A 22,435-nucleotide genomic window follows, 5' to 3' on the forward strand; every position below is an offset into this window, starting at 1 on the left:
TTTCTTTTGTTTGAATTTGTATGAGATGGAGAGCCAGATTAAAAGAGAGAAGAGATTTACAGTATATGTTCAGGCTCTTGTCATACCCTGTGAGACAAATGCTCACTGCCATTTTTTCAAGAGCTATGGAAGAACAGTATCTGTCTTCACTGTAATCACTTTAAAGTTGGCTTGGACCTTGTGTTATAGATTCTTTCAAGGTACTTTTACTTTGAAGCATCTTGCAAAGGGCTTTCAAGCAAGGTTGCATTATACAGAAATCCCGCATCAGCTTTACTACATTATAGATTACGTTATCAGCACCAAATGGACTACTGAATTCAGCCATGCTAACATGATGAATGGCACTGAGAGAGGCACATGATGTTTTGTCTGTTCTTGGTCCACATCAATGTATAGTAATAACTCAGGAATAAACACATCTAGAACATTAAGCTCAATGACAGACTTCAAGCTGGATTTAAAATATTTGCCTTTTAGTGGTGGAAGTAGTACTGAGGTCCTTTACTTTCAGTATCAGTAAAACAATGAAAAAATACTCTATTAGCAGTAAATACTTTTTAATGGTTCTGTAAATGATCACTGCCACTAGATGTCGCACTACACCACCAGCATCTCAGACCAAAACAAATACTTCGTCGACCACAGCTCCAGCCTTCTTTCAGCTACAACAACCCCCCCCCCCACCCCACCCCATTTACATTCTCAGTTAGCAATGTGTTACGAAGCCCAGTGAAAGCAGCCACTAAACACATAAGAAGCACAACTGAATTAAGTTACCTAGTCTACATGAGAGCCAAAACCAATCAAGCCACAACCATTAGCCTATGCTGGTATTACATGCTAGCATGATATGCTCCATGGTAATGCTGGTAGCAAACCAGCAAGTGATAGCAACTTTTTAAAGTTTTCAAAGCCTTGGACTTATCCACTGAGACTGGCTGCATGAATAGCACTGCAGAGGCTGGTAAAGACACTGACGGAGCTGCTAAAAACTTAAAAAACCTAAACTATGGATGTTTTGATAATCCACCACCTTATCAGGGTTTGAGTTGGCAGTTCCAATGGCAAGTCTGCCTGTCCCCCGCTGTTATCTCTTTTTTTGTCAATGAGCTTTCTACAGTGGTGGAAGTTCTGAAAGGTACCAGCTGATGCACATGTAGTACAGTACTTTCACAGCACCACTGTGAAAAGCTTTTTATTTTACTTTCTCATCTAACATCAAGCTGATGACATCATCCTCAACCTCCCTATTGCTATAATTGTTGCTATGTCTAGCTGTAGAGAAACAGGACATGCTGGCTTACACTATAGTAACTTTGAGTCAGCTCTCTGAAGTACCATTCGCTCAGAGAACGGCGACTAGATGATGGTTGCTGGGGAAAGGTGAGGTGGCTGATGCTGGGCACAATCCATTATTCTGACTCTGGTTACTCACAGGACACTAGAGGAAGAGCAGAGTCTGATTGATAGCTGAAGATATGAGCTTGATAAGCACAGCAAATGATTCATGGACATGGGCCTGTGTCATTTATTACTGGGGCTCAGCACTTTTCACTCCATTTAATGAAAAAGAAAAAAAACACACGCGCACACTCCTGCTCCTGACGTGAGCAAAAGCTGTTTTTGGGAGAAGTGTGTGTTCTCTCTTCACAAATGTTCTGCTGTGAATAATAACATTTTCAAGCAAGTTCTTAGACTTTTCATATGTTTAAGCGGTTTCACTGCTAAAGTTGTTCCACTTTTTTAAAAGTTTTTTATTGATTCTTTGACACGTACACGTGTTCCCGAGAGAAAACAGACAAAGACAGAAGAAGAAAGAAAGTAATCCAACTGAGAAAAATGGCATTTACACTTAAATTTATCAGCACATCTCCTTATACAATTACGGAGGTATGAATCTGTCCCTATGGGCACTTCATCATGCAAGCCCAGTTGCTGTAAGTGTTTCTGCTTTCCTCTAGTGGTTACCCACTCCCCGTCTCCTAATAATTATGGTGTTTCTCCATCAGGTCAGTAAGCTTTTGCCGTTTTGTTTTCTTTTTGTCGCTGACTGAGTCATCTCCTCTAAATGCCAGCCAGCAGGCCTGTCAGACCCAAGCTTGGAAGCAGCCCCCAAGATTGATCTGATGTGTTTGGTCTTTGGCTGACGAACACAGCTGTGGTTTCTCTATACTCGTGAGCACACAAAGCACCTGTTACTGGCTACAGAGAGCAGAATATAGATAGCACTCCAAATGACATGAGTAACGGGTAAAGGAGAGCTTTGGAAGTGTGTTACAGAGAGCGCAATAAGTATGAGACTTTCCCAAGGATGTCTGTTAAATCTTACTCTGTGTGTGTGTGTGTGTGTGTGTGTGTGTGTGTGTGTGTGTGTGTGTGTGTGTGTGTGTCCTGTCCTCCAGACATGGCTATTCTGATAATTATGTTGACTACATTAATGTCTCTCTGGCAGATGTGTGTCTCCTGCGTGCTTTTCCTCCTGCTTTTCTGCTGCTGTTCATTCTGATCCTATTACTTTTGGCCATGTGGAATTAAATGCTGGCAATGCTTAGTCCATTATTTTCTCAGTTTGAAATCCCCGCTGTGACCACACATTATTCCAGTATTGCCACAGAGGAAAGATTTGTAGTTAAGTATTGTATCACCGTGCTCAGATCACTGTTGTTGTGTGTATACCGGTTTATTAGGTTACTTCTAGCTAAACCTAATGCAGTCTAATACAACAGCCCCGCACTAAATCTCAGGTTCAGAAAGGTTAAAATATTGAGTTTTTGTTGAAACTATTGGAGAAATGTGTTTTAACTATTTTTGTCAAAATCTCAACAGTTTCAACAAAAACTGAACATTACAACCTTTAAAAAGAAATGAAAAACTAAATAAAATAAAGTTACAAGAGGAGGTCAATGCCACTGAGGGTTTTTCCTGAATAGAGAATTGCTAGGCGGTTGCCACTACTACTGTGTGAATTTGAATCAATATGGGAGGAAATTTGTCCCATATTTTCGTTTGTATTATGTCCTCAAAGTGCTGTGAATAATGTAATGTCAAGTAAAACCAAACCAATTGCCAGCTTTTTTCACATAAAAGGTGGCAACCCTACAGATGAATATTATCTCTTTTACATCCGAGCACACCCAGCTTTTTGAAAAGTTTCCTTGAAATGGACAGGTGAAACAGTGCAGAGTGCAGACATCATTAGTTCTTCTAATAGGGGGGGGGGTTAATTCATGTTACTGACTAGATACGGTTGATGTGTGAATGAATGAAAAAATGAATGAAGATATAACTATAATTATATTATATTAAAATATATTATATAATTATATATATTGCTCTTGGCAAGAAAGTGGATAGTATATTCCCCAAAATGTCAAACTGGGGTTTCTTTTTATTTCCTAGATGTACCTAATAAACTATAAGTATTACACACTAGCAAGCCATGTTTTGGAAAAACTCAAAATCACTCTCAATTGGTCTATCCAAATGACAGAACAGGCTGTGATAAAGGTCAGCACTTCACTTTGAAATGCTTCTCTCTGCCTTCTCTCCTTTTGTTTTTCTGCCTCAGTGTTGTTGTTTTTGTAAATGCATCCATTTGGTCCTTTCAGAATGCCGATGCCAGCTATGACTTCAGCAGCAATGACCCGTTCCCATTTCCACGCTACACAGATGACTGGTTCAACAGGTAAAGCTCACCCAGCCAACCCCTGTTTATATATACACATGCTCAGTGTGTTTTTGTGTGCATGTGTGTGCTCTCCCTGGAGTCTGGCAGCTTTCCTACTATTGATTTTCTCTCCGCATAGTTCCATTAAGACATAATGGTGCCGTATAAACAGAGCTGTTGTCCAGCACAACAAAATAGAAAACATAATGCCTATTTTTACCTGCTCACTTGGAGGAGATAAGGTAGATAAAGGAGGACTAACACAAGTCTAGTCTGTTCTCAGAGTTGCAGTGTTCACAGTGATGACCTGCTGTCTGATAACGCCTTATCTGCCTCCCATCTCCCAATCACACTGGGTGATCCACTGCCGCTGCAGCACGTCGAGGAGCGGAACAAAGAGAAATATATTCTTTCTCCGCCTCTCCTCCTCCACTGTGCCTTCATCTGCTCAGATGTATTGTGTAGTGTATGTGTGTCTGTGTGTGGGAGTGAGAAGGGAATATTTGGGTTTGCCAGTGTAGCAGTTGCTGACTGTCGGGCACAACTCGCTGGCTAATCATCTGGTTGTTATAAATAGCTGCCTGTCTGTAGCAAAGCATGCTGGGAGAGAGGGGTTGACTCTCTGCAGTGTCCCTGTAGGGGAGCGGAGGATGGAGAGAGAGACACATGGTGCACACAAAACAATGATATGTGCAAACATATTCAGTCGGACCCAGATGAGTGATGGGAAAACGAATGGATAAATGTTGTTGGCTTTCTATGAGCTAATGTTCTTCGGGTCACAGAATTACAGAGTTACATTACATTTGAATTACAGTGTTTATGCTAATTCTAATCGATTTACAAAAATGGTAAACCTTTCCTATCAGCAGATTTCTCATTTAGTCAACAAAAACAAGAGATGTATCGAATCAGTGATACCTCAGACTTAACCCACAACGTATCATTTGTAAATTCATGTAAATTCATGCAAATCCTCTTTTCTCTGCTCTTTGCTGCCACCAGTCATGGAACACGATGTGCTGGAGAGGTGTCTGCGGCAGCCAATAACAACATCTGCGGTGTGGGAGTCGCCTACAACTCAAAGGTGGCAGGTGTGTGTCATATTAAAGCCGCAGATTGGACAGTGAGAGGAATAACAATGAGCAAACTGATGATAGTAAATGACAGTTCTGATAACAGTATGATCAAAGGATCAAAGGTATGATAAGGGTGATTCACTGTGAGGGGAAATACTGTATACACCATGTATAAAACATATATTGTTCTGGAAGATCAGCACTCCATTGTTTGGTATCTACCCATAGAATTATTGCAAATTACTGTAGAGGTCAGCTGGAGTCCACATATCAACAGGACAACACCATTAATCCCAACAGCCCCATGTTTCCGTTTCATATTGAGTTTTCGTGAAATGTGGTCTGGGTAGAAATAAGAAAATTAGTATTGACTATTTGATTTGTGTCCTGCTATGAACCTGACATCACTTTCTTGCCATTTCTAAGGGTTCAGATGCTATAAATATGTGGTAGGCTATTGTACTGTCTTGACACTATAGTGTAAACCAAACCAGCTGAAAAGGGTTTTATGAATCACCCTCTAATAGCTACCTAAACTACACTGTGTTCCAGCAGCAATAACAATACAGTAAACCAATGATAGCCAGAATTTTAATTTCAAATTCATATGGAGGTGTTCTGTGTCAGGTATCAGGATGTTGGATCAACCCTTTATGACTGACATCATCGAGGCATCATCCATCAGCCACATGCCCCAGGTTATTGATATCTACAGTGCCAGCTGGGGACCAACCGACGACGGCAAGACGGTGGATGGACCCCGAGAGCTCACACTACAGGCTATGGCTGACGGCGTAAATAAGGTGAGGGGGTATTGTACATACTGTGCTGAGTGTTTCTTAATAATGTTAAAGTGTATCAGAAAGTCATCTTTGGTGGTTTATATTAGGCTTTCTATTCCATCTACCATTTTCTTTTTACAAAACTATGAATGGGACACGTTTCTGACTTATTTTAACTACTCTTTGGATGGTGGTCTAGAAAGGATAGCAATGCTGTTCAGTCAGTCCGCCCACCACGCAGAGACTGAAATCTCTCAACAACCACTGGATGGATTGCCACACATTTTTTACATACATTCATGGTTCCAAGAGGATGAATCTTCATGACTTTGGTGTCCCCCTGACCTTTCCTCTTCCCAACATGAAGTTCACATTTGTGACTTTGAGTGAAATGTATCAACAACTATGTGATGGATCGGCATGAAATTTGGTACAAATATTAATGTCTCCCTCAGTCCATCATAGCACCCCTACTGGGGGACACCACTTTGAACTCCACAAGAATATTTTCATCTTAGTTAACCATAGCCCTCTAATAAGTCTGTGGAGTTTCACGTCTTTTGGAGCGGATTAGGCATTCATTCCTGTGTCCTGCGCAAGGACACTTCAGCAAGGTGAAAACTCTCCAAGGCCTGTCAACGGGGGCTTAAATGTAGGCCCTCTAGTGGAATAGCAGTCCTCTTGGACAGGCACGCACACGCGCACACACAGAGTTGCCATGCTAACAGTGCCACTGCCAATTACTTGCTTGATTAATCATCATGCACCGTGTGCTGGCAGGTGTGGGTTGCTCCGAAATGACCCTTTCTCAGGCAGGGTAGCTGAGTAGGAGCAAAGCTGACTGTAATCTCTGATCATGTAAACACAACTAATCAAGCAGCCACTCTGCAATCTGCTTCTTAGATTCTAATGATCACTTATATAGACTTATGATGGCTGAGCATGATGCACACTGTGCAACAAAAGGAAACATTTAAAATAACGAATCGCATTATGTTATATTAACAACTGAGTCAGACAGAGTAGCTTTAAATCTGCATCTTAGACATAACTGTGTGGTTTAGCAAATTGCCACCGATAATGGAAATAAATGAAACAGTGTGTGCGGTGCAAAATTAAAGCACTTTGTTTGGCTTGTGCAGGAGACGGAAGGCAGAAGGCCTGAAGCTTCATAGGTGAGCTCGGCAATGCTCAAACCTCTCTTTGCAATTCAAATAGAGAGACATAAATAAGCATCGTGAAGGGAAGGACATGCCACTCCCCCTCCACTTGATCCTTTGTTCTGTGGGGGAACCGTCGGCCTTTTGTAGAAACAGGTGCAGTGTTTGGTGAAGAGGACGCTCTCTGCGTGAAGCCACAGTCAGTTGTTTCATGTTTGCAGGCTCTCTATCAGTAACAAAGATGACATTTGATGATTCAATTTACAGATGGTATTATGCCCCACTGCAAAGAAAAGATAAAGACTGTCTTCATTTTTTTTGTGCCTTCACCACTGTAATTCCTATCTACCGTAACTAAAACAGGTTAATACTACAGCACTTGATCCTACAGTTTGTCCACCAACTTCTTTTACATTTGCATTGCTAATTCATCATTTGTTGCCATACAAATTGTTACTATTACCCATATCATTATTATGGTGGTTTACTTAAGATTTCATGGCTCCTTTACTCACTCAGTGAGAAATCAAACAGAAGCCATGTTTTGTTATTTATAACAAAATAAGGCAAGAATTAAACACACACCCTGCACAAACACACAGAGACACTCAGATGCAAATAAACATGATAACTCATCATAAGCCTAAGTAAACACAATGTACTTCGGGCAGTTTGTTCCACAAAGTAGGGCCAAAGAAAAACTAAGAGCACCATCACGATCTTGGCTCTTATTCTAGGATTAGGGTTAGGTGAATTGCATGTATTTGATATCTATTTGCTATGTGTAACCCTTTTACTAGGGATCGACCGAGTATCGGCCCGGCCAAATATCGGTGGTAAAATTAGTCATTTTTCAGTATCGCTACTTTTTTAACCGATAACCGATAAAAATAAGTTACTTTTTTTTTTTTTTAAAAAACTACAACTTATGCTCTGATGCAGCCGCCTGTCTCTGTTCTGTAGTCAGCACTCTATGAGCAATGTCCCGCCCACAGCACGATCTGATTGGTTACACGACACGACTAATAGCCTACCATTCTGAAAACTGCTGTTTACGCAGACTAGAGCAGCTGAAGTTAACGAGCGGCTGCGGTTAACAAGCGGAGCTGTGTGTCGAAGGTAAGACAGCAGACATCTCTAAAGTTATAATAAACACCACAATCCTCTACACTGAAGTTATAACAACACCACACTCTGATGAACAAGTTCATCTGTTAGTCCAACATAGGGTTGTCACCAGAACCGATACTTCGATACCAAGTCGATGCCACGTGGCAAAAAACGGAACGGTACCCGTTTTTTCGTGGTATCGAAGCACTGACACATGACGAAATTGATAGTCACCCTCTTGGGAAGTAACATAAGATTCACATCCTGTTCAGGGAGGTAGTTGAATAAGGTTCGCGCTACGCCCGCTCGCTCATCAGATCTAATTGCGCACAAGCAGGGTCTCATTAATTGTATGAGCAACTTATCTCATGGTGCAAAAAAAAAAGTGACAGTAATCTACCAAAAACATGTGTAAAAGAACATTAAACCTAATTACTGCATCACTGGCAACATTTGAGTGACTCGGAACACACGTGAGCACAGTTTCACCGGCAGATGCTCTGCCTCTGCCAAACGGAGGATGAGGAAAGTCCACGACCAGGCTGCAGTCTTACTTTAGCAAAGTATTGTTTACTTTAAATACTTGAAAGCTAAATGCGACTGTTCTTTTTTGCAGTGTCAAAAGTTGTTTAATTTTGTTATTATATCTATTATATGTCCATATTTACCTGTGATAAAAAAGAGCAGCAATAAACACTACAAATACGAAAAACTCCTGCCACTGGAGATGAGACATTACACTGACGGCAGCACGTCAGCAGGTGAACAGTCAGTAACTACTGTTGCTGAAAAGATATTCTACTACAGTAGAAGTAAAATCACTGCATAAAAATGTTCTCTGATAAAAGTACAAAGTAAGTCAGTTAAAAAGGACTTAGAGTATACATGTTACATTTCAAAAAGGGGGAAAACATCTTATTTGGTGATAATAATAATATATGATAAAACTATTAAATTAAAGAACATCTTTAGACTGCCAGGTGAGGAGAGCACCGAAATCAACCAATTAATTCCAGTCAGGCTCTTTGCAGTCTGTGCATACACCTGATGATTATTAATATACATTCAGTTATCAGTTTATTAGGAACATCTAGCTAAAACTAATGTATAGTAATACAACAGTCCTGCAGTAAATCCTCCTTCATGAAGTTTATAATCAGTTATTAATAAAATTGTTTCAGACAGTTGTTCATTCAACTGTATGATCATTATGGAGAATGCAGTGTGTGTAGCTGTATTACATTATACAGGTGTTTTTGTTACTTAGCCCACTTTCACTGACATAAATGGGGTGGACAAAATAATAGATACACCTGGACGCCACAGTGATTGTCCTTATACAGCAGTAGTTTTGTGTTGGCATATCGGTTCCAAATAAGTTATTGGCCCTGAAAAAACCATATTGGTCGATCCCTACATTTCACCACTGGAACAATGAAGAACAATTCATGCAGAGCTTAAGTATTAAACCCCTATAAACTCCAAAATGGTGAAAGAGACATCTCAGGGAATAATATACACGTCTAGGGTAAAGTATGAGGCTAAGGGAATACTACTGGCTTTAATAACCCAGTGTGATGTTACTGCAGAAATATGTGAATCATCTTATTAATTATTCAGCATATACTGTGAAAAAACAAACACATTTCCGCAGTTTAAACTTTGTATTAACTGATAGCAGAAATCCTACATGTCACAAACAAGCCCAATATGAAAAACATTAACAAAACAAAAGGACCCGGGTAGTTTTTGTCTGTTTAGTCTTTTTTCAGTTTGTTTTAACTACAGTGCACGTTTTAGTTTAGTTTGTTCTTTCAACAAGCTTGAATTAAGGTTCATTGGCGCGCTTAATAGTGGGGCTCATGGAGAAACTAACAGTTGCATGACGTGAGTATGAATCTTACCACATCTGAAGAAAACACCTGAGGTCACGCTCATCTCAGTCCGCAGCTGCGACAGCAGGAACCACATAACCGGAAAAACACCCTGTCTGATAGTAGACCGTCCTCAGCGTCGAGCAAATTCTCCGCGACGACTGCGGAAGCTCCGTCCTACCGTAGCTCCTCCACTCTGGTCCGTGCAGGTGAAGAAGGCGATTGTCTCTCACAATGGCGGCAGCTCTGCTAATCAAGCTAGCTCACTCCACAGTGAAAAAGAACATCCCTCGTCGGCCGCTTTACAGTCCCAAACTCACACACACAGTTAACATAACTTATACCATAAGAAACGAGTTAACTTGCAAATAGTCCACAGTTATAGCGTAACAGAATTACTCGGTAAACGTTTAATAGTCCATGGCGTCTCTTACTGGTCTCCAACTCTGTTCGTCACAGTGCCCATCTTCCCAACCAACTTCTTTTTTTTCGTCATCACTCAGATGTCAACCGGAAATCACACTCCTTCAGATTAACTCTCCAATTTAAACATTATTATTAAACCATCTCAGTAATGAACAAGCCTTAGAACATCTTATTAAAATACTAAAATATATATTAAATATATGTAAACTGTAAATTAAATCACTTACTAAACAATTATGAAAATCGAATGTTAAATCTCATGATAGATGCACAAAAACATACTCAGTAAATTCTAATACATCTTAACATCAGTCTAACAGATATGGCTTCTTATCAATAATTGGCAATAATGCCCATTTCTAAGATAAAAAAAGAAAAGAAATACAAAACAACTGATAATGTAAATCAGGTCATTACATAGGCTATGTCTTACATGGCTGTGTCTTTGCTATGTGATTCAGATACATTTTTTGATCATTTGGCATCAGATGATGTTCACAGTTAGTAAACACACACTGACACCTATTATATATTACACCACCCTGGTGAAATTCCCAAATTCCCAATTCTTATTTCAGCCATGTTATTCCCTCTAGTGATAAACAGGATGGTGACATATTTCATTCTTTCACTCCATTTGGATGATGATTGGATGGTGATTTTGTTTTAAGGGCCGTGGAGGAAAAGGCAGCATCTACGTATGGGCATCAGGAGATGGTGGTAGCTATGACGACTGCAACTGTGATGGTTACGCCTCGAGCATGTGGACGATTTCCATCAACTCAGCCATCAATGATGGACGCACCGCCTTGTACGATGAGAGCTGCTCCTCCACCCTGGCGTCAACATTCAGCAACGGACGCAAGAGGAACCCAGAGGCTGGCGTTGTGAGTGTGTTTGTATTTAATTACATAGGCCTAACATGTTTCACATGATTGAAAAAGAAATCGTCTGAAATGCTTGTACAGTTTAACAAATGTTTTTAACACTCTACATTTGCTGAAGTTGTATATTTCAGTAGGTATAAGCACTTTTAGCATTCAAAGATGACTTGTTTGTTGTTTTGTGTCTTTCGAATATATCTTCTCATTCATAGATTGAGCTGTAAATAGCTTCTTTTTAGTTTGCCCCGCAGGCAGTGTGTCCTAGGCCTTTCAGGAGATTGGATGAGACCAGGGATAAAACCTAAGAAGCTGTTACATTGTAATTGCTGGGTTGTTGTGAAAAAATTGAGGTTCAGTCGGGGGGAATAGCTCTTCTCTGATTAACTTCCTGGACGTCCAAATGCATAATTTTGCTGTGGATGCTGAGAGAGGCTGCCATACTGTGATGATCACAACACTTACAGCATAGTGGATGAGGACCTATTATGCTTTTCAGGGTTTTCCCTTTCCTATAGTGTATTATTTAGCTTTTTGTGCATGTTAATGGTCTACAGAGTTGCAAGGTTCAAAGAGAATATCTCTATTGAGATAAAAATCACTTTTCTCATTTGGACAAAATGCCCTGTTGGCAGTCCAGGCCTTACTTCCTAGACCTGTTGACATCAGTATTTTCGCCAAATCATAGTATACATTATCTCATGGCACTTTACAGGGTAAGGTCAAGACCTTACATTATTATTGAGAGAAACTCAATGGTTCCGACAAAGAGCAAGCACTTGGTGAGAGGGGGGAGGAAAAACTCCCTTTTAACAGGAAAAAATCTCCAGCAGAAGCAGGCTCAGGGTGGGCAGCTGTCTGCCTCAACCAGTTGGGTGTGAGAGGAGAAAAGAGGGGGTGGCGGAGGCGAGAGAGTTGATTGTTAATTGTAACAGTGTAAACAGTAACAGTTATACCAATAGGTAATGGTGTTATCGTATCTACTGTTAATTGTTAATTGTTAATAATTGTCAATATGTCCCTTAGTGCTACCCACTAGCAAGCTGGACACTCCCTGCAATCTTGGCACACAGTCATATTGTCAAGTCCACTGCAGACTGTCCAGCTACTTTATTTGCAGCACTTCTCTCCTCATTTCTGCAATTTCTCTCCTTCCAACTGTATGGCAGTGGGTGTGCTTGTTTGCCTGCTCTAGTCTAGCTTGCGAAGGTGCATCAGGTCTATCATCTTCCTGTTCAAGATTGAACTCTGGCTCAAACTAATAAGGCAGAACCAACACCATTGTAATAGCCACAATCATTTGTTTACAGCTGCCATTATAATATATTGATGATAGCTGTGGAAGAAAGCAATACATGAGCGGAACCAAACGTGTAGTTGCTGTGAAGCTGACCAATCACAGCACACCGGGCTCTAAGGCATGTGGGGGGCTTAAAGAGCCCTGATCTCTACCAAAGCTTTATAATAATTCTTATTGTTAGAGAACTTTTTTTTTTTTTTTTTTTTTTTTTTTTTTTTTTATTCAGAAAGAGTTTATTTTCACCAAATTGCTTTACTGTAATTGTTTTCTTCTCTATGAATGGAAAGAAAAGTAACAAGGCAAACAAATGATAAATCAAAGAGAATCTAAGGGCTGACCTTAGTAAGCATAAATGGGCTATAACTGTAACTGGTGTATGGCTATTTGATTATTTACCTGGAGAATTGTGTCACCAGTGGGAGATACCCGAAAAAATGAGTAGATGAGTCAACCACAATGAAAAGAGAAACAGCTAAAGCTTGAAAGATGGTGCTTGCTTCCTTGTGTTGAGGACAGATGCCTGACATTGATGGCTAACATTAGAATAATGAATGCTCTTATATCTTAGCATGCCCTCATAGACAATATTCTATACCATGCGTGTGAATTTCCCAGTGTAAAGGCAGCAGTGTTTGTGTTTGTGATTATGCAAATCACCTTTGGCTGTTGACAGAGCCACAGATCTTCCCTAGGGTTTCCTGTCTAATTGCAGTCAATCTGTTATCATTTCTAATTAAGAACCAAATTAAATAAATAAATACTTATTCAGTAAATATAAACACAATTTGTCAGCTGACGTGTTTATGTAAGAATTCAGCCAATGTTCACTAACTTTATTACTTAATAATAGTATTACTTAACAGTAAAAGGAGCGAGAATAAACGTCACATCTTTTGGGTTTTCCCAGAAAAATTTGTCATGAGTATTTCACAGAGAAGTCAGTCCACAGAGTACCTTGCAAAAATGCATTCTTGTTCTTTCTTGTGATTTGTTTATTCCAGGCCACTACAGACCTGTATGGGAATTGCACGCTGCGTCATTCTGGTACATCAGCAGCAGCTCCAGAGGCAGCTGGTGTCTTTGCTCTGGCTCTTGAGGCTAAGTATGTGATCTACTGCCCCTTCCACACACCTGTTATAATTGTGTTTATTGATTTAGATGGGCTGTCTGTATAAAACGTTATTACATTACAACATTCAACTCCTCTCTGCTGAAGACAGTGCTGGTCAGAAGGTGTAATTTTACAATACAATGTTTTCCAACATAAATTTGGACTGTCTTTGATTTGAAACAAAACGGTGTTATGCTGTTCATGTGTGAGCTTCTGTTTTTCAAGTACAACCCTGGTCTTTCATATCGCATTAATGTCTTTGACTTCCTCTGTCAATCTCTATCCTCAAATCCTTTATTCTAATATTCTCTCTGTGCCTGCACACCTCAAAAGCGCAAATCATTTCTCCACTTTTGACTGAATTGCTTATTTATCAAACCATAAGCTGAATGAAGAGTGAAACAGCCCCTACTCTGTCCCCCAAAAAGTACACACTCTATGTGATTGTGCCAAGGACGCACATCATATTTGGATCAGTGCTCTTTATATCTCAGTACAAGGCTGAAAAATGCAGTTTATGTACTGTACTTCTTATATGCATGATGCAGAGAGACTGTACTGGATGATGAAAGGATGAAACACAATGCAGTAATTGGTCATCTCAATCTGATGCAAATGTTGCTAACTATAGGCCAATGGTGAAACCAGAGCTTCAGTGATTGATGTTCACAACAAAATTTGTTAATCATGTCATATTAACATTGTGGTACAAGTTGGAGTGCATTTTATAATCTTGATGAATTCAGAACAGGTCATTCCTTGCGGATCAGAGAATAATTGAAAACATATGCCACTTAAGTAAACCTACCCACGCATTATTAGACAAATATGACAAATCTAAAACCTGGAGAATTTCTGCTTCTCAAATCCCAGAGGAGAGCCGTTCCATTCTCTCAGATGCTTCATTTCTCACATTAAAGGCTGACAAGCCTCTGCTGCCATTACCTAAGTGGAGTTGAATAAAGAAGCAATGTTTGCTTTGCACACATGATAATGATGTTGCTGTTGGGAGGAGTGGATACTCACCCTATCCGGCGGCAAATAACCCACTGGGCTGTTAGGTAGAGTGTGTGGCCTTTTACTGCCCAAACACACTTGAACCATGCAACAGCAGTGAGTCAGCCAGAACAAAGCTGTCACAACACACAGACAACATAATGTAGGGAAACACAGACAAAGGCAACCATCTGCCTCAACGTAGCGACCCTATGATGTTTAGATAATTGAAGGGATGTCATTGAAACAAAAATGAATCAGATTAGTTTTACTATTTGTTCCTGTGAGCCTGCCTGACATTTCCAACTTACAATATTGTCTCTGCTCCATGACTCTATCCTTTCTTTATCCACTTGCTTCTGTCCTGGTGACTGTTTGTCTGCCCCAGCCCTAACCTGACATGGAGAGACATGCAGCACCTGTCAGTCCTGACCTCCAAGAGGAACCAGCTCCATGACGAGGTCCACCAGTGGAGGAGGAATGGCGTTGGCCTTGAGTTCAACCACCTGTTTGGATATGGTGTGTTGGATGCTGGGGGCATGGTGAAAATGGCCAAGGACTGGAAAACTGTGCCTGAGCGTTTCCATTGTGTAGCCGGGTCCATCCAGGAGACCCAGTGAGTTTCTTTTCTGTTCATTTTTTATATCATACATACTGCATACTACAGGTGTGCACTATGTATTCTGCAATCTCAAACTGTACCTACCAAGATATTGAAAGGAAAACACTACTGAGCATGAGAGACACGCTCATCTAATTACTGGGTAATCCCAATAAGGCCTAATTCAATAAAACATCTGTGATGGGAGTGTCCACTTCATAACCCTGTAATATTTAGATTAGCTGCTCAGTCTGTCTGATGGTGCGGTAGATTTGTAATGACATAGTCTATTATCTTGGCAGCCGCTGTTTGTGGTCTAATGCATCGGTCATTTTTTTTGACATTTGAATTGGATTTCTGTATGACAGATAATGGCAAACAACCCTAAAAACTATTGAAAAGCTATTGAAAAGGCATCTAGTGTCATTTTGTTTTGATTAAAAGTGAAAAGTGAAAAGATGTACTCTCTTTAAAAAAAAAGACACATGAAATTAAGCTTTTGGACGAAGAAATAACACATTCTTCTTATTGCACATAAAAAATTCATAACAATAAAACACACATCAGTTGCTCAGTTTAATACAATCAGTGCTTTTGCTGTTACAGTCTTACTTGGTCTGATGTGACAAGTCGCGCATGGTGGCTAATCTTAGTTATTGCTACCAAACTTTAAGTAGCTATCTCTGTATAATGGACATTACTGAGTTAGTGCAAAATGAATTTTCACTACTACTTACAGAAGTCTAGCATTTTCGCAAAACACTAAATTAGCAATTTGATACATGTAGCCACAGTGGCTGCTGTACAGCTAAAGTAAGAGTCTCACTTGGACCTATAAGCATCTTACAGAAGTGTGATGTGGAAACTTGAAACATCCAGTGCACATACTTGTGCTGTGAGAATGGACTTTGCAATGAAGTAGGAGACATATTGTGTCTAGTAGTTACATTTTTGAAATTAAAACTATTCAAGTACATTAGTCATGTTTTGAAAATGGACGACATGCTCTATATTTGATGATGATTCCTTTAAAACGACTCAGTTATATGAGGAGATTCTAAGTCTCTGCCCTCATCTTTCACAGAAGCAGCTGCAGTTAGTGTCTGTTGTATCATCTTATCCTCCCAGTGTCCGCTCACATTAAGTAGTATCTCCCCTTGCATCATCCTGTCTTCCTCCCCGCATCTCCTCCATCTACAGCCTTGCTTTCACTTTCTCCTATGTGCCTTCAGCCTCCCTCCCTATATGTTTTCCTTTCCACTCTCACCCCCTCTTCATCTCTCCCCCCCCTCTGCATGCCTCACAAGGGCTCTGCTATTCATCTATCTATCATATCCTGAGGCTTTGAGCTCCCGTGTGTGACATCTGGTGGTTTCCTGTGGCTAGCCCTCTCATTCACTCTAATTAGAGCGCCATAAATGGCCTGACATGGCGTGCCCCGGAAACACTGTCAATTACACTGACTGACAGCCAGGAAGGGATTCCAGGTGGAGGTGTACATGTGTGTTGATGTGTGTGTGCCTTAACCCCGAGCTTTCACATGCATTGTGAAAGTGTCAATGTGTGGGTGAAGATAAAAAGGCAGACTGAATACGTTACGTCTTTGTATTTCTTTGAAACCATCAACACTTCCAGTTCCTTATTTTAGCTTCTAATCATTGCTTCGCAGACAACACAGTCACAACAACATGCTCTGAAAGTCTGCCGATGTGTGTGCCTCCCTTGAGTGCAGTGCCGGATACAAAAGGAGCATCCCTGAAGAGTTGTATGGCTTTTAGTGAATCCTTGAGGACATCACATGCAAATGGTGGAGAGGACCTGCCCTCATAATGCAGACTGGTTGTGTCTGTAGAAAATCCTTGATCACTTAGGCTTCCACTGCATAAAGTTGCATCAGTTCAGACATGGAGGAACCTTAATTATCTGACAGAATAACTGCTCATTAAGGGAGTGTTTATAAGGGAGAAATACCATACTTATATTTCAAGCTATTTTTGAGCTGCGAGTTAAAAGCTGTGTCGCTGGCTGTGTCATATTTTTCATCGGCTCACTGTTTCCACAGCAGCGCCACAGGGCTTCTGCTGCTTCTATTGTGGTAGAGATATAATTACAACGAGCCCACCTCTGATGATAGTGTATCAGCTGAGAAAAGCAATAAACACCAACATAGCCATGCTCGCAAGCACACTGCTCAGCACCGACCTGATAGCTGCTCTGGCTGGCTGCTGCTTACTTAGCTGGAGGAGAACTTCTCATTATCAGTGGAGCCGGCATGCAGTGCCCTACTGTGTGGTGGGGTTGTTTTTAATCTCTGCTGGTCCTGCCCATCAGAGGCGTCCCTCTCCCTGCTCTATGACCGACTGCTGTAATTACTCTTACACATTATCCGATGGGAACCGTGCACCTGCTGCACACGAAAACGTTTTGGGCGTCAGAAGTGAAATCAACACATATTCACTCCCACTGTCAAATGAACTGATAATTATAATTGAAGAGAAACAATGATGACACTTTTAATGACAGCGAAGATGGAGAAAAAAGTTTGTAAAATGACTTTTAACATTGTCTCTTTGCACTTTAGTTTGCACATAACAACCCTCATATGTCATGTTGTTAATGGAAAAAAACTGTTTAATATTTGGTTATTTGGTTAGATTTCTCAACATGCATGCAGGGTGTAACTGTGAAACTCCCACTGTGAATTGTTCTGTTTTTCAGGGAATAGTCATTCGCCTCATCAGCCCTTACCCTCACCTCTCTGTGCTCAGCATAGTGCTCTATTAATCATTTTTCAAGCTGACTGCTGTTCCACATGTCCACTCTCTCACTGAGTTTCTGTGTCTTGTCTCCCTTGCCTCCTCTCCACCTCCCTCCCCCATTTCCCACCGCTGGCAATATGGCCTTGGCCTTTAATAATGTTATTAAGCCTCCTCATAGCCTTGGGTCACCACCCCTGTCCTGCTGTGTTCTCACTCTTTCTTTCCATCACCCAAAGAGATGAGAACAGCAGTATGTCCTCCCAACCACAAAGCAGCAACAATACAAGGACCAGCCTGCTTTTACACCCTGTTCTGAACAAATCCATGTGAACAAAAAAGAAAAAGAATCTCTTCATGCACATAAAAGGAGCTGGAATTCAGGGTTGGTTCAGTATATGGCATTTTTCACACAGTTCACAGACAGGCCTCGGACTATTCTACTGTAAAGTTGTATATTTTATATCTGGGTTATTGGATGCATTTTGAAGATTGGGCTCTGAGAACGTGTGATGGGAACCCCTTACTATTTATTGATAGATAACATCTTGAATAATTGTTTGATTAATTAATAAAGAAAATAATGATTAGTCGCAGCCCCTGTATATTGTATAGCTCTTACAAGAGCAAAGTGACAGTATCATTGGTGATACTTTCACAAGAAAATAATCTCACCTTAAGGTAGCTGCTCTGTGGCTTTTGAGCATAGCACTTGATCTTCATCAGCAGATGTAGTTTGTCTGACTAATGTTTTTGCATCATTACCAACTTATGATTCATGGAACTTAAAGGGAAACGTTTTTTCTGTGAAATGTTTCCTTTTAAATTCTTACTTTAAGACAGCACACATTAAAATAATTTCAAATTGGTGGCAGCCAAAAAATTGTGTGTCAAACATTTGTGACACCAAATAGAAAAGGTGCCCATGTATTATACCCAAATAGTAGAGAATTTTATCCCCTCCTCTAGAGAGTACTTATATGGCGATGCAAGCAGACATGACAATCATCACTGCTGTTGCGCGATGAAGGAGCAGGTTCAAAAAGAGGCTTGATGCTTTGTCAGGGTTGGATGGTTCTGTAAGAAAAGTAGGTCAAGTACTGTATTTACTGGGATACTCAAAAAAGAACATTGCAGATTGTAAGTAGACTGAAAGAAAAACATAATTCTTTCACCTGCTATCACGGTGTCGGGATATTTGACTTTACTCTGTCTCTCTGCTACACAGTCTTAGCTTGTTCAATCTGTTTCTCTTTCTCCAGTAAAATCCAGTCTGGCAACAAGCTAGTCTTGGCCATCACCACTGAAGCCTGCCAGGGGAAGGACAACTTTGTCCGCTACCTAGAGCACGTCCAAGCAGTGGTCACTGTCAACGCCAGCCGCCGCGGCGACCTCAACATCAACATGACCTCGCCCATGGGCACAAAGTCCATCCTGCTGAGCCGAAGGCCCCGCGACGATGACTCCAAGGTGGGCTTCGACAAGTGGCCCTTCATGACCACCCACACCTGGGGTGAGGACCCCCGAGGGACCTGGGTCCTGGAGGTGGGCTTTCAAGGTGAAGAGCCACAGCGCGGAGTCCTGAAGGAGTGGACTCTCATGCTGCACGGAACACAAAGTGCCCCTTATATAGACCAGATAGTGCGTGATTATCAGTCCAAACTCGCCATGTCCAAAAAGGAGGAGCTGGAGGAGGAGCTGGATGAGGCTATAGACAGAAGTCTGAAGAGCTTAATGAGTAAAAACAACTAAACTCCCATCTGCATGTTGCCAACCCTTTCACTTTCTCTTATCTTTCTCCCTCTCTGCAATCTCGCTCTATCCTTCTCTAAATCTCACTGCATCTCCTCGGTTCTTCTCACTCTCTCGTTATCCTCCCTTTTGTCTACCTCTCTTCCCCTCTTCACTCTGCTTTTTGTTATCAAGTATTTCAATTAGCCCCCAACCTTCAATGAATGTTTCTTGTAATCCAACCATGATTAAAAGTGTAACCTTCGATAATCTGTTCTACATAGAGAAAGCAAACTATATCACCTGAATTTTTACACTCTACAGAATTGTACATAAACCAAATATAATCCACTCTTTCATGCTCTTGCTTTAACTGCCCTGCACCTCTCTTCTGCCAACTGTTATACAGTTTGTGACTGTAAATGATTTTCTGTGTCATTCTACTTAAAGTTTAATATCTTGCAAACAGAGCAGTGATACTTCTTTCTGTTTATATTTTTGTGACATGCACTGTTTATATAAACAAGGAAAGGAATGTGTAATTCATTTTGCAGCCTGTGGTCCTCAGTTCATATTTCATAATCTTTGACGTATACTATAATAAATCTATTCAGCTGTTTATTAAAGCACTTGAGTGATTTACAACATGACACTGAACATGCTGAGTAAAAGTAGCATTCTCTGTCATTTCAATGCCCCAAAACTTTTTTTAGGGAAAAACAGTGAATTTGGAGTAATAATATATTCTGAAAGGAAGAGCACAAGCAGCACCTGGCCCAGCAATCTACCTAACCGTAACATACCCGCTTTTTTCCCGTTTCTTTCATTGTGTACTGTGCTGTCCAATAAAGGGAGAATGCTCTCTAAAAAGTGGAGCCTGAGCCAAGGTACTCTTCACTTTACACATTTTTTTCTACATGTAGCATCAATAAATCACTGTCATATCAATTTTCAATAATGCACTGACTATAAATCTGCAACACATGTAGAGAACAATCGGTCTCATTGCATTTAGAGAATATCTGCTGCCATCTGGCTGGAAGAGAAGGACAGGGACAGTTACTTTATGGCAAAAATGTACTCTGTGAAACAGAGAGAAACATTTTATGAGAAATGTGCTTAATCTTTAGAAACTCTCTTGCAACATCACAGCAGAGATGACAAATGATCCCAGCCATGATCTCATTTGTTTAAAGTAGCTATAATCAATAAATATATGTAGTGACGAACAGACAAAATCGTCACCTAATTCTGCAGTTCCCCTCAGCTCTTTGCTTTAGTGTTTTTGCTTCATGACACACAACTTTACCGGTTTGGTTCACTGTCACTGCTCTCATCAGAATCATTTCAGGGGGCTGTTGTCAGCAAAAACGCTCCAAAAACCCACTACAGCTACACCAAAGGACAGACTGCTGAACGCTATTTAGGCAAATATTTTCTAGTGAGCTAGATGTAGAGCTAAAAGTAGAATAAATGTTCGGATTGCCTTTATCAGGTGGCTCCAAAGACTCCAAATGAATTCTAATATTGTGTTGCACTGCTGGATGTCTAAGTAAGCAACCATTTGCCATATCAGCTTAAAAGGTTATAATATGTCAATTAACTTGTTTAATGTAGGTTTAAGACCAGAGAACAAAAACAACATCTCTTAATGGCAAAAAGAGGGAAAGCTTAACAAAAACACAATTAGTGGAACAGACGGAAACATGGTTTATTAGACAGTAATACATTTTAGGAACTCTACAGCAATATCACTGGCAAGGGGGACTACTAATTATCGCAACCATTATCTCATTCGTCTAAATATACCAAACTATCACAAGCAACAACTTGATTGTAATACATTTATTTTTTTGGTGTAGAGTTCCATTCACTCTGTCCTGTTTTCTTTTCATTCACTACCTTCTTGCCTTTGGACTTTCAATATTAAAACGTATTTTGTTTTAAGCGGCTTATTGTAGCTTAATCAGGTCAAATGTTTCTTATCTATCTCACCAATCATCTCTGACATTGTTGCTCATGTCATCTTCTATATCTGAGATCATCTTTGTGTTTTTCTTCCTCCAATCCTTTATCTCTCTTTAACCATTCTCCTTTCTGGAGACAGGTTGGATCATACTACTGTAAATGCAAAGGACACTGTGACTTCAAGGTCACATAAATAATGCATGAGTTTTTCATGGATGCTGCAGCATTTGAAATAAGAACTCTTAACCCAGAAGGATACTGTGACAACCATCTGTAAACTGTTAAGAACACCAAACATATAGATGCTTTTTTAAAAGCCAAGGAGTAATTATTACTATTAACATTTTTGGGCCCATACATACACATGCATTAGTGGTTTTATGACCTATCAAGTAAGTGTGTGAGGTGCTTGATACACAGTGTCTGTCCAAAATCAAACTGCACAAGGTATTTTGATGATTTAATCTTTTTTATTATTCAATATATCAAAGCAAATTAATACACAGCAAAATTGTGCTGAGGGCAGGCAGAGGCATCCAATTGAACAAATGAGCTCAAAGGGGAAAGTTGGAATTCTAAGACAGAGTTCAGAAGGGTGGCACAACTTCTCAGTTTTTTATATGTTTTTCTTATGATTTTTATTGGTGGCATGGAGCTTCGTTTCTTACTTCTCCCAAGTTTTCAGACAGTAAAGGACTCATAGCATGATCATGGGCATGAAGTCGAACAACAACAGCAGTACTTATGGAACCAGCAAAACGTATTCTGGACGCAAGACCAGAGACTGCAAGCAAATGGAAGAGCATCGAATATCAGAGCAGGAATGTGTAGATGGTCTTTAAGCATAGTTGGTCTCCCTCAGAGACAAAACACTGGTCTTAATACAGTAGTTTGAGGAACAGTGGTATTTATGTGGTCTGATACTAACATCAGTATTGTCTCCTTGTTTGAGGACCTGGACCATTTAGGACCCTGGTGGAGTTTACTGAC

The 22,435-nt window shown here is 40.4% G+C and overlaps 1 protein-coding gene across 1 annotated transcript in view; it reads left to right on the forward strand.

Moving 5' to 3' along the window:
- pcsk2 (proprotein convertase subtilisin/kexin type 2) overlaps positions 1-20,678 on the forward strand; it is a 31,037-nt gene extending 10,359 nt beyond the window's left edge. Inside the window, exons 6-12 of the mRNA XM_022763609.1 lie at positions 3,612-3,688; positions 4,676-4,764; positions 5,377-5,552; positions 10,773-10,988; positions 13,284-13,384; positions 14,778-15,005; positions 19,009-20,678. Of these exons, the coding sequence (XP_022619330.1) occupies positions 3,612-3,688; positions 4,676-4,764; positions 5,377-5,552; positions 10,773-10,988; positions 13,284-13,384; positions 14,778-15,005; positions 19,009-19,498 (1,377 nt within the window). The 3' untranslated portion in view covers positions 19,499-20,678. The remainder of the gene's footprint in view (positions 1-3,611; positions 3,689-4,675; positions 4,765-5,376; positions 5,553-10,772; positions 10,989-13,283; positions 13,385-14,777; positions 15,006-19,008) is intronic.
- The last annotated feature ends 1,757 nt before the right edge of the window (positions 20,679-22,435 follow it).

Source organism: Seriola dumerili, unplaced genomic scaffold, assembly GCF_002260705.1.
Source record: "Seriola dumerili isolate Sdu_G_001 unplaced genomic scaffold, Sdu_1.0 BDQW01000478.1, whole genome shotgun sequence".
Lineage (NCBI taxonomy): Eukaryota > Metazoa > Chordata > Actinopteri > Carangiformes > Carangidae > Seriola > Seriola dumerili.